Source organism: Capra hircus, chromosome 4, assembly GCF_001704415.2.
Source record: "Capra hircus breed San Clemente chromosome 4, ASM170441v1, whole genome shotgun sequence".
NCBI lineage: Eukaryota > Metazoa > Chordata > Mammalia > Artiodactyla > Bovidae > Capra > Capra hircus.
This window is the reverse complement of record NC_030811.1, coordinates 89,615,412-89,628,754: the sequence shown is the minus strand read 5'-3', so window position 1 is coordinate 89,628,754 and position 13,343 is coordinate 89,615,412. Positions and strand designations below refer to the sequence as shown.

The following is a 13,343-nucleotide window of genomic DNA, read 5'->3' as shown; positions in this document are numbered from 1 at the left end:
CCCCCATGTTCCTAACCTACTGTAACTCACCTGGCCACTGTGTAATTTAGCTGCACAATGGGGCACGTGTGCACTGCCTGCTTTTTCCTTCAGCACAGAGAGCTATGGTCTGGTATTGTGACATTTGCTTTAAGATATAAATATTTCAAAGGTGAAGACAGAAATATTCAGAACAGACCTTTCCAATCATTTGGTCACTTAACCCACTATTACCCTTTTGTATCCCATCTCTTCACATCCAATCCCATCCCATTACAGCAAAAAAAACAGATTCCCTCTCAGGAAGAGGAATAGAATTGCATTTTTTACTACTAGACACTCACTGAGCAGCAATTTTGATGAATTTTTTCACCAGCTGCACTCGCTTGCCCAGTGGGCTGCAGAGCAGAATCTCCGTGGCCACCCAGAGCTGGACCTCATTGCATCTCTGGAGCAGCAGGCTGAGGTTCACTGTGTGCTCCCCGCTTCCTTGTCTGCTGAATGTGAAGTAGATCAGCTCTTGCTGAAAGACAATGCATTCATGCCAGCATTTACTGTTACAGCACAGGGTCAAGTTGATACAAAATACAATCCATTTTTTAAAATTCATTTTTAATTGGAGGATAATTGGTTTACGATGTTGTATTGTGTTTCTGCCATACAACAGTGTGAATCAGCCGTAAGCATACATATGTCCCCTCCCTCCTGAACCTCCCTCCCATCCCACCCCTCTAGGTGGTCACAGAGCACTGAGCTAAGCTTCCTGTGTCATGCAGCAACTTCCCATTAGCTAGCTGTTTTACACATGGTAATGTATGTTTCAATGCTACTCTCTTAACTCGCACCACCCCTCCTTCCCTCCCTGGGTCCACAAGTCTGTTCTCTATATGTGTCTCTATTCCTGCCCTGCAGGTAGGTTTTTAAGAACTATTTCAGATAGCCACTGTCATAATATGTTAGATATAACAAATAACAATATATTAAATTCAAGACAATTCATGTTGACTTTCAGAAGTGCCTCATGAAATGATGTTCACATAAAAGACTTACATAAATCTACTTTTTTAGAATGCAAAGATGATGCTTTTCATGAAAACCTAAGACACTCTTACATCACAGGCTGAATTAAATCCAAACTTCCCAAACTTGTTCTATAGGCAACTTCAAGCACAAATGACATCATTTGTTCAGATGTACATTAGACCCTCACAGGTAGATTCTCTAGACAAGGGTTTTCACATTTCAGGGTCAATCTGAATCAGCTGGAGGTCTGTTAAAGCACAGACTGCTGTGCCCCACCCCCTCAAATTTTCTGAGTCAGCAGGTCTGTGATCTGGCCAAAAATCTGCATTTCTACTAAATTCCTGGGTATACTAATGATGCTGGTCTGGGTACCCACTCTTTGAGAACCACTGAAATGAGACACTGTCAAATCATAGGAAGAGAGTAAGATTAGAATAAGGTACAAAACTGACACTAACTAGTGACTAGACTGATCATATGTAAGCAATGGAAGAGATTTGCTTCTAACCAGAAAGCTGTGTGTGTGTGTGTTTTACATGAGAAATTCACATCCCCCCACTGCATAAGCACATAAGCAGGGATACATCCCACTCTACCAACACTTCCAAAGTTACAAGTCATTTAGCTTGAATGAGTTCACTACTTGCTCAAATTTAGATCGTTATATTGGAATGTTTTCCGCGAGAAAATATGGGGACATTTAAAAGATGTTCCAAAATGAAAGAGAACCTTGGGGGTCCCTTGATCAGGCATGAGTTCCCTCTTCAGCAGGAGAGGCCTTTTTGTAATGAAACATTTCACTACCCGGCAAAGCAAATGCGACACAGTGTACCTCATTTTTCATCTACTGATTCCCGTGTGCCTTTCCACTGGCTACATTTATTCATCAATTGTCAGTAGCACTCTGCCCCTCATCCCATGTTTTATACACGCTTAAGCTGTCCTCAAGGGAGAGACTGATGGACATAAAAATTTGAAATATATCTCAAAATGTCCAAGAGAGTGCTTGAAGTCCTGCAGCATAGTCTAAATGTATAGAATGTTCTTAGGAAAGTGTGTGTGTGCATGTAGGAACAGATATAAATGTGATTTTTATATAAGTACTGTAAAGCCACGGAAAAATTAAACTGTCAGTATCAAAGGTATCAAACATAAAACACCTTAATCCCATTCAACCTTCATATATATATATATATATATATACACACACACACATATATGAATACATGTTTTCAAACATTAAAAATATAGCATATTTATACATTACACAAATATCCGATTGTATTAGGTGCAAATAAAGCATGACCATGTATTCTAATTTTCCTAGGTTTGGATCAGTCTTTCAATATATTTAAAAGTATCTTTGTGGGCCATGGTATCCCAAAGCATAACTATATCAACCAGAAAATGGATCATCTTAAAACCTAATCACACAGGAATACTCTTCAAGAAGAATTCCTAGTTAAAATGGCACTAGCATTTATTTGATTATTTCCCCCTTACTTACCTCATGAATTGAATTGAAAAGGCTCCAATCAAAATTCATTAATTCCAGAGCAAGATCCCAAGTGTTCATTCCCAAAATCCTGATCGACCTTTGCTGTGATTCCTCATTTTCTGCAAATGGATTCTAAAGTGACAGACAGAAGCAAAAGAATCCTCAGTAAATTCCCAGATGTTTGGCACTGAATTGGCTGGCCACAGAAAGGCACTAGAGGCCCACATTAGAAAATAATCTTGTCTGAGTGCACTTAATAGTTTCCCTGGTCTGTTCACCTTCAGTGAGTTACAGCCAATTCAGGAAACAGCCTCAGAAGCTGCAGAATGTGATCAATGATACTTCACTGAGTTGTCCCTCCCTCCCCACAGGCAAGCATGCACAAGTGCACACACGCGCGCGCACACACACACACACACGCACCCACGCACAAATCTGATTATAAAACACTGCCCCAGCAGACAGCATAATGAAAGGAAAAGCCCTGAAGTCACTTTGGTTTCTGGTAAGAATTAATGTGCCAGCAGGGTTAGGATAAAAACAAACAAAAGAAATGTCACAGTGCACTTCAATAAAGACAGACACGGCTTTTACAGGAAATATGTTTAACGAGTCTCATCCCAGACATGCATTTACAAATTTTACTAAAATACCCGCGGAAAGCAAAAAAAAAAAAAAAAACACAGGAAATAAAAAATAAAAGTTAATTCATTTATACCCCATGGTGTATCATTATTTTAAATTATCAATTGCTTTCCCTAGATAAATGGGTATGAAGAGTTTGGTAATAACAGTATTTCTTTAAAATCTGACATAAAATTATTAAATGCCACCACAATTTTAAATCTGCCATCACTGTTAAATTTATTTAAAATTATTTGGCATCTTTTCAAAACATGATATTTTTTAATTAAGGTAATAGATTTTCTCATTTGACTTGAACAGTTAATGACGTTAAAACAGTTAATGTCTTGGAGGGAAAAAAAAAAGAGGACTTTTCAAAAATAAATGCCATAGAAGAGTAGAGGGAACACTTCAGAATCCAAATATTAGTCTTTATTTTTTTTTGAACTGCAAAATAAATTATTAGCATTTTTGAATGTTTATATTTATGAAAAGGTTTCCTAACTGAAACCATGACAAAAGACCTCCACAAGCCATTCCACAGACTCGAGTCCCTTCAGAGTAGGGCTAGGTACAAACTGGCCCTGTTCCTCCAGCATGGGCACAGGGTGGGGCTCAGCAGGGGCGGGACGAATGATGTACGTGCAGACACTGAGGTGCTGAGGTGGGGAAAGCCCAGGTTTCTCAGGGCCCAGTCGGCCTAGATGGGGACACGCAGATGCCAGGCTACACTGCAGACATTCACAGAGCCACGAGGTGGGAAGAAACACAGATCTCTGCTTATGAATTGGGAGCTGTAAGGACATTGTCAATCGGCTTTTTATCCCTCCTGCTTTCTCCCTAAACGTGCCCTTACCCTGGCCCTGCCGTCTGGTTATTCAAGGTAGTCCACCACCCTCTCCAGGAAACACTTTCTATTTCTCTATTCCAATCATTCAGGGCTACGATTCCTGCTTTCCAAGAAGACTGACCCATGCCCAAGCACAGGGGATATGAGTGGTTTCCCCTGCTAGCCTTCCCTTACAATGCTCCGTTTCAACGGAGATCTTTTGGCGCCGAAATTACCAGAACTACGATTCCAATGGGGAAATTTTAGGTGGGGGAAGCATTCACATGCAGGGTGGCATCTGGCTCAACTCACAGCACCTATTTATCCCACAAGACCTGCCCCAGGCCTGCCCTCTGTTATTCTGAGCCCTGGACTGCGGCAGCAGAGCTCTGGGAACTCACATGTGAGGGAGTCACAGGAAACATCTGTGTGTGCCTAGGGGTGGAAGGGCAGGACAATGGGAGATGACTAGTGCCTCCATCACCAGAAACAGTAACCTGCATGTTAGCGCCTCCTCCTTTAAGAGGCGGGGGGTGACTAATGTTATTATGGCAATTTGAGATCTTGTAGATAATTTTACATGAGATATTTTTATTATAAGCAGTGTTGGTTAACCTACATGGTATACAGACTCGTCCATTATATACATAGAAGGAGCCTAGCTGGAAAGACCCATTCCTGTGATGACTGCATGGCACAGACCAGGACCCTGACTCGGGATGATACGATCATGATCTGGTAGAGCCCACTTTCTTTGGGTGATGGCTCTGAGGCCTGATTCTACCATCCAGAAAGCGACCACAAGACTGAGGTTTTTAGGAACAACAACAACAAATCATGTAGTTAAGTATAAAGGTTCTAAAACTTAAAACTGAAAATAACATACAGTGGGGGTTTCTCCATTTCTTCGTATGCTTACTCTTCAGTGGCATCTGATGTTGCCCGTTTACACAGGGAATGCTGACCATGTGCCTTCTCTTCAAGGGAATGGCACGCTCAAAGGGCACCCAGGGGACAGAAGAACAGAACCTCTTTCCCTTTAAATGAACACAGGATGGATTCCTCAGCCTGATCTCCATATATCCACCAGGAAAGAAGAAATGGAATTAAGGTTCTGTTGGAGAAAGTGTCCCATCTCTCAAATCCCTTGTTCCAGAGAGGCTTAGAGAGAAACAGTGCGAAGGATTTTCAGTTCCTAAAGACAGGCTTGCCTTTGATTAGCAAACGTACTGCTGTTTGACAAGTGTACTGTTGGCTACAGAAGGAAACAGCTTGATGTATTTTTCTAACGTTCATTTTAAAACACACAAATACATGTTCTCAGCCTGACATTTGTGCCCGTGTGCTTCAAGCACAAGGCTAAAGGTAACTCACCAAAGTGTCAGCCAGGTCTTTCCGGTAGACATATATCCGACCAGAGGCATCAAGGGATTTGGAGATGGCCAAGTTGTTTGGCTGAAGCTCATGCTTTTCTTTATTTACAGAAAAGAATAATTAAAAACACAAGAAGGGCTAGTATGCATTCACAGTACTGCTAAAGAATGAAATCTGCCAAAGAAAAACACTTAAAAGTAAATGGGACGTGAAGTAGATGTGATTCAGTTCTGCATATGCTATACAATGACACCAGATAATCAAAGCCCATTATCCACGAAGAGGTACCCTCTTAGGATTCATTCTTATATTTAGTCATTTTTTACACAGAACAGCTTGGGGAAGAAGGTAAAACTCACTCTTCACTTCATATCTCTAAAGTAACCATATGAAGACTTCCCTAGTGGTTGAGACTCTGTGCTTCCACTGCAGGGTGCGTTACAGGGATTCGACCCCTGGCTGGGGAACTAAGATCACACATGCCATGAGGCAGGGCCCAAAAAAAAAAAAAAAAAAAAAACAGAAAAAAAAGAAAGTAACCATACAACAGTAATACTGGTAACAGCTGGGTATATCTCTGTCCTCATATTTATGCAAATACATATGTGCACACATGTACATATAGTCACAGCTATTCATATGTATACATTAATAATCATAGATACATATATATTTGTAGTAATTCCTTATGTGGTTTTATATTCTGATTTTATTGTAAGTACTTATCCTCTTGTCAAAATTATTTATATATGCCATGTGTAATTGGTTATATAACAGTCTATTATACCATCATTTAATCTTTCCTCTATTGTTGAACATTTGATGGTTTTCAATTTTTTTGTCATATAAATTAGACAGCAAGATACGTGCTAAATACCAGCAAGGGGCCTGACATATAACAGGGATTTGATAAATGGGATCTATTATTACAGCAGCCATAATATATATTGCTGAAGTCAACATCCTTCTGCATAAATCTTTGGCTCCTTATAGATGATTTTTCTTAAGACAGATTCTCAGCAGTAGAATTACTAGGTCAAAGGGAATGAACATCTGTAAAGGTTTTGATACAAGCTGCAAACTGCTTTCCAATTCTTATGTCTACCAATACTCATCATTACTTTGAATAAGTTTATTGATTTGCTAAAATCAAAAATAGATTATTGGTATATTTTATATTTCTTGGCAACTAGTAAAGTGAATATCTTTCGTCTATTCTTCTTCTATTTTATTTACCTATTGTTCCTACCCTTTGGCCATTTTTCTACCATAGCTGGACTCGTGTCACAATATGCTTCTCAAAGAAAAATGTCCTCCTCTCACCTGCAAAACACAGAGGGGAACTGACCAAAGTGATATTCAAGTTTATTCCACTGTAACACAATCAGTGTCCCCTAAGGCAGCCCTTTATTTATCCAGCATGGCTGGAAAACCAATATATCGCATCTCTTTTTCTAGATAACATAATCAGTTCAAATGCCAGATTTTGTTTTGAACATTTCCACTTGATATGGAGGACAAAAATGATACTCAAATACATCCTTTACCGCCCAGCACTGCAAAGATCAGTAGTTCTGTCATGTCAGGCTGTCGACGTCTGCTGTAAATGGTCCCACACGGCTGGGCTCTGATATTCTTCTCTATCTTCCCTCCTTGTTTAAGCTACAGCTTCTTGCAACCCTCTGTATATTCATAAATACCTTAGATATGAATTTATAGGAGCCATTCTGCATTTGCTATGAAATAAAATGGCATGGTTTTCTGACAGCCATTTTTCCATTTGCTAAGAATTATTTTTCTTACTGTCAAGTTTGTCACTATGCCATAAACAATGACAAGTGAGAGAATTTTAAGCTCTGAGTAACTGGTAGGATTCTGTTACTACATACATATACTTCCCCTGGGCACAAAACAGCTTGAAGCCTACTGAAAGCTATGGGAACAATAGTATTAGTCCTTTCAGGGAAACCATCAACATGGCCAATGTGTATTTTCTTTTGAGAATGAGAAAATAACAGTAGATCTCACTATCATTTCATTTTGACACAATATTGAAAACATTATTTATTAAAAATTATGTAACTAGAGCAAGGAATACATTAGGTTCTGTGGGCTTTTTTTTTTTCCTTCATAAGAACATTATTGTTTGGGGGATATGAAACTGTAGGCAGAAAGGTTCTTAACAGACAAAACTATTAACTGATGAAAAATGATGGCATATTTCCAAATCTGTGAGGTAACTCAAGAGATAAGCTCATATTGCTAGTGATGATTAGCTATGAGTATATGCACATCAGAACTCCAGATGAATCTAATTTAATAAAGTGTAAAAATGGTATTTCACAGCCACCACAAATAGTGGGTAAAACGAGCCGTTCATTAATTCCCAGATGCGTGTGTGGCCCTGGGCCGACACTGGGTCAGCTGCCAAAGCGGGTGGGCCTCCACTGTGCCACCAGGCCCTCTCAGGGTCCTTCTTTCTCCAGCACCTTTTGTCTGCATGGGGACCCAATAATTACTTTCTGTAACAGTACTGCCTTGAGAGGTGAATGCTCATTTTGATGAAGCTTACTATTGTCTGGAATCATTTAATCTTTTTGGTCACTTAAAATTAATATACAAATATCGTATTATCTGGAGTATTTCCTAATATATTTTATCAGACATTCAACTACTCTCTGAACTCCCTTAAAATTCATGTAAGTCCATATGTTCCTGAAACATTTGCTCTTTCCCTTTAGAGAACGTTTTGCTAGGAGGCCTGACGCCCAGGGAGAGGAAGGAAAGAAGCACTGGGACTGGGGAGATGGGCTGTATTTGTTTGACTATGTAAACGATTAGCTTGTAGGGCCATTTTATCTGCCTCTGAGTAACAAAGCGGAAGAGACCATATTCCCTCACATAATGCTTTAACATCAAGTACATTCTGATCTTCTCCTGACTCTAGAGTGATAACAAAAGGTAAACAGAAATGCCCTTTATCTGCTCCCCCTCCCCCCACACATCATCTTTGGTTGATTAGGTTACGCTGTCCTCCCATTTTTCAACTACTGAGGCTCAGTCAGTTTCTTTCTGTTTTTTTTCAGGGTTAATGAGATATTAAATAAAGATCGTAAGGCAAAAATGGGAGGCCAGCGACACAGAGATCTGACAGGCTCCAGTGGTCGCGTAGGGTTCTGTTCAGGTCACAAGATCAATAGGGTCAGCTTGTAATCTGTGTGATCTTATTCAAAACACACAATAAACCATTCTCAGAGGATAAATAAGGCCCAACAGAAGACTATAACCAGAGCTCACTCCTCATGTCTACGTGAAAGAACACTGCCCGTGAGCTTTCGGCTTAATGTACAGTGTTTGTTTCCTTCAATAGGGAGGCTTTAAGTATTAACTTGTCAACCGGTAAAATGACTAGTTCAAGGCTGTCTTTTCTTTTTGCTTCCAAAAGTAATTTCATCCTTTAGCAATTTCCCAAGTTAATTTAAACATGAAAACAGAAGGCTTATCTAGAGTACAAACTATGTAAAGCTTTATAATACATTTCAAAACACTGGCATGCCTCTCTGTTTGGTTCTTGGGGAGGAAATTCAGTATCCAATAGTACCCAACTGTTGTCATGGAAACACCTCTGGTAGGCAGCTTCTCATTGTTAGGGTGATCACCCAGCTGCGGACCCAGAAGGGACGCACTGCACGTTTATTCCCTAAAATGTCAACTCTCTCCCTTTGGAGGCAAGCCAGTGAATGATTAAACATTCAAAGACAGAATATAACTTACCCCCAGAGAAGGTGACGGCTACCAGAGCCAGATCCTCTTCTGCATGTTGGATCTTTTCTGCTACAACCCTCAGGATCTCTTGGGCTGTACTGGAAACAGTGGCCTTCACGCTGACATAGGAGTGCTCCGTTATGTACACGTGGCAAAAAACTACATGAGGTGAAAGAATTGTGAGTAAACAGAGAACTGTGGCCACAAGGTACAGACCTTTCCAAATCAAGGCACCCACCACACTATGCTCTTTAGTACAGGACAGACACAGCTAGATTTACACGTGCACATGGGCGCCCGAGGGCATAAGAACGGAGCCCCGTGCTTACACACACATGAGATGGAGGCATTATAAAGCAGGTGGGCAAGCCGCAGTAGTCCTTGGGCGTCCCAGAGCGTAATGAGAGACCCGTGTCACGCCAAAGCTCGTTGTGTGTTCCTGGTAGGAGGCAGCCTACCCACAACACAGTGCAGTCTGTGCAACACGGACTGGACTTCACAGACCCTTCCGTGAGGGTCACCGAGATCTCCCAAAGCAGCCTACAAAAATGTCTAACTCATACATTTTCACTTTACACTTCTCCTCTCGACAGCCAGTGGCTCAATAAAGACCACCACGCTTTGTTATTTGAATTCGCATAAGCTGGCGTGCTGCAGTCCATGGGGTTGCAGATGGGACATGACTGAGCGACTGAACTGAACTGAACTGAAGCTTTATTTAAAAAAATCTGTCGCTTGCTATGGTTTTTGGCTTCAAGCCTTCTTGATCTTTTAAGAAAGAATCTCCGCCCCCTGCCTATATCAAGGTGGTAGTGAGCTTAATTTTCAAATGGAGGTCACATTTCCAGCCTTTTTAATTTCCTTTTTCTTGTCTGTGGTACTACTCATTATTACAAGGGCATTATCACTGTCATGGTGAACAGGCCCAGGAAAAATATTCCTTTATGATTTGACAGCAGAAGCTGCCTTAATAGCGATGGAAATAACTGACATGTTATTTGCCTCTTAGATGAGCCATTGTGAATGTATAAACCACTAGCTTCTTTAGAAAAGACAGGACAATAATATACTTAAGTATTCTTCTTTCTTAGATTGAAGAAAAGAAGTAGAGTGTAGCTCCTAGAGAAGTTTCCTATGCAATTTAAATGGCACCACAGAAATAAATGCAAATGAAGCAAAAGACAAACTATGGGTTTACTAGCATAAACCTCAAAGCAAACACACTTTGACAGAGGCACTGACAATATTTTGTTTCAGGTTTGGTAGGGTGTGTCATTAAAACTCTAGAATCCAACAAACAGCTGTTTTATGTGTTGTCAACAGACTTGTGAGAGAGGAAAAAGGCTTTTTTCCTTCCATAGAAAGATGGAGTTTTGAAGCAAGGCAAAGATGCAGTCTACAAAATGCTAAATGTGAGGAAAGTTTACACTGGGCTTAGTAAAATGATGAACAAAAACAGTCTGAGGCACCTTGAAATAACCCTCTGAAACTCGGCATGGAAAATTCAACAGCTAATTGTAAGACCAATGGGAAAGGAAGCTTAGCAACTGAGAGAGGAGGGGGTGAGGTTTTCTGTTCCTCCACTTGGTACAGATGATGTGACCCAACAAGCGCCCTCATGAGCAGCTTGTTACACACAAAGGATGGAACGGAAGAGGAATCTGTGACATTTGGGTGCTCAAGGCTTCGAGAAGTTGAGCAAATATTCAATATCTATACTTAGAATTTTGGCACTGTTGGGGCAGGCGAGTTTTAAAGTCTCCAGTCCTAATAGCATGGGCATCTGAATGGCTATCTCCCAGCTCTGCACTTGACTCAACCTTTACCCTAACAGGAGGAAACCATTTCCTGTTCTGCTATACAACAGTAAAGCAGAGAAGCGCGTCAGCGCCGTCAGCGTGCTGCAGAGGCGCTTCCCCTGCCCTGACCTAGGGGCCCTCTTCGGAAGGCGGGGGCGGGGGGGAGGGCGTGGGATGTCACGAGCCCTTTTGGCACGAACACTGAGGACGCCCTGCATGTGTGGCACTGCCCGGCATGGCCTTGCCTAGGAGGGGTTTCACATCCTTCCTTTCATTATTCCCGCCAAGATTTTCTCCTCTAAATCTCCAGGACTGACTCAGTCCAAGCCCTGAACAGTGCTTTCAGCGGACTTTCCAGTGAGTCACGGGCAACGGACCGACAACAGGGGAGAAGGCAGCTAAGGGTGCCTTTCCAGTCCTCTGCACCGCTCCCCAAGAATGCAGTGGACTCTGTGGAGTCTCCTTCCCTTACTTCCTGAAGTAAAGGTGTCCTGGCTCCGGGGACAGTATTCAATGATGAAATTGTACCATGGCAAGAGAAGAAAAACTTTCCTTGTGGATGCTAATGTGCTTGTGGTGGTGGGGGTGTGGCAGCTGGAAACAGCTACAGGCAGGCGGAGGTGTCAAAGTTGCGTTGTTGTGTTAAAGTCCTCCACCTGCCCCCAACCCCTGTTCAAATCATACTCACTTTCCTCACTTTCTGTCACAGTTCCTCTGTGCTGCAGCCAGTTCTCCTTCAGACTGAATTGGTGGAAAAGGGCTTTATTCTGCAAGAAGGGAGAACAAGAACAATGAACAAATGTATTGCTGCCCTTTGGAAAACCACAGCTGTTTGCAACATGTTCCAAAAGAGTGTGCCAATTTTTTTTTGAATATGAAATCCATCCGTCTAATCTTAGAGGAATAAACTGGGAGTTGCCTCAATTAATACAAGTGGAGGTGGAGAGTCTGAGCAACAGGATAGACCTTGGCTAAGGTCAGTGGCAGGGACAAAGCCCCAAATTGATTCTTTACAACATGCTGGAGAATACAGGTGTGATTTTTAACCTCTGGCCACTACAAAAGTCCACAGCTGCTTCTCCTGAGAAAGATATGGTTTCCCCACCCCAACATCAACCTTACATTCGGATAAGGCCACTCCGACATAGTGTCATACTTCTGCTGTAGAGCAGTGACTTGCTTAGGGGAAACAGGTACATAATTCATTATGATTATCCGTCACCTGACATATTGGCTCCTACAAAACTTGTGCCTGACATGTTATTTTGCATTTCCCCCTGATGCTGAACAGGAAACACATTTATCCCGGCTATGATCTCTCTCTCTCAGTTGGGTTGAAGAGTGCAAACCTTTTTCTTACAAGACTTTCTTACTAAATGTCTTGCATAGATGACTTTTTATTTTTACATCAACGATTAACAATCAAGTTTATGTCATTCAGGGGACATTGGGAAAACTCCAAGGTTACAAAATACACCACAAAAAATGCAGAAATGTCATAAAGTCAAGGGCACCTGGCTGAAACTGGATCCAAACCAGGACAGGGAAAGCTAAGTGAGGCAGGAGCAGGGAGGCAGCTGAAGCCCCCAGCTCCTTGCCTGAGCCCACCTGAGTGGGGGCAGCATTCATGTTAATTATGAAGAAATGCCAAGAGGGGCAAGGCAAGGTCCCTAACTCAGATCACCCAGTTTCAGAGAGCAGGGTCTGCCTCACCTTCCTTTGCGGTGAGTATTCATCCACAGTGCTGAAAGGGAAACAACAAGAGGTCAGTCTTGTCTCAAACCCAGGAAAACGTAGCCACTGTCAACAGACACTACTTTTCAGGCACAGTGCGGAGATTTCCGTGTTTCAAAACGGTAAAATGCACAGTATGCATTCATTTACTATGTAAAACACACCTGATGTTAGGATTTCAAGTGAACCAGGAAGAAAAGCTGTTTATTCAATAGGTATACTTTGCTTTCTACTCATAGAAAGTGAGCATTGGGGAAATAACTGGATTTACTCAGTCCACAGAAATTCTAAGTTTATTCACATTTCACTAAACCTTAGGTGAAATTACTGTTCTTCAGACAGCTAAATAAGCTAGCTAAGGCTGCTCTTTTCCAGGATGTTTCAACATGTGGTAGGACTTGTGGGGCCTTCAGCAGGTCAAATAGTATTCCAGCATCTAAAAGATATTTCATTATCTCGTACCAAAGAGGCAGGAATCATGACTTAGATCATGTTCTTACTTATATCTATTACTTCCCATTTTTATGTAAGTTTTCAAGTGGAATGTATTAAATTACATTAATGCAGTTAATGTACTTAAATTTGTATTAAACCAGAATTAAATTTTCCCAATTGTAAGACCTGCCTTACAGCATAGATCTATTTCCAAGTAGGGTATTACTTTGATGTAAATATTTCTTTCTTTTTCATTTTTGCTTCATTTGCTTGTTCATATTTT

General features: G+C 41.3%; 1 protein-coding gene across 2 annotated transcripts in view; it reads right to left on the bottom strand.

The window, feature by feature from the left end:
* The window catches only part of RAPGEF5 (Rap guanine nucleotide exchange factor 5), a 233,107-nt gene that overhangs the window by 27,542 nt on the left and 192,222 nt on the right, over positions 1-13,343 (bottom strand). For both annotated transcript variants that reach the window (XM_018047330.1, XM_018047329.1), the window contains exons 15-20: positions 12,605-12,635; positions 11,580-11,658; positions 9,102-9,251; positions 5,328-5,425; positions 2,510-2,632; positions 324-502 (exon numbers count right to left, since the gene is read on the bottom strand). In XM_018047330.1, coding sequence (XP_017902819.1) covers positions 324-502; positions 2,510-2,632; positions 5,328-5,425; positions 9,102-9,251; positions 11,580-11,658; positions 12,605-12,635 — 660 coding nt within the window. The remainder of the gene's footprint in view (positions 1-323; positions 503-2,509; positions 2,633-5,327; positions 5,426-9,101; positions 9,252-11,579; positions 11,659-12,604; positions 12,636-13,343) is intronic.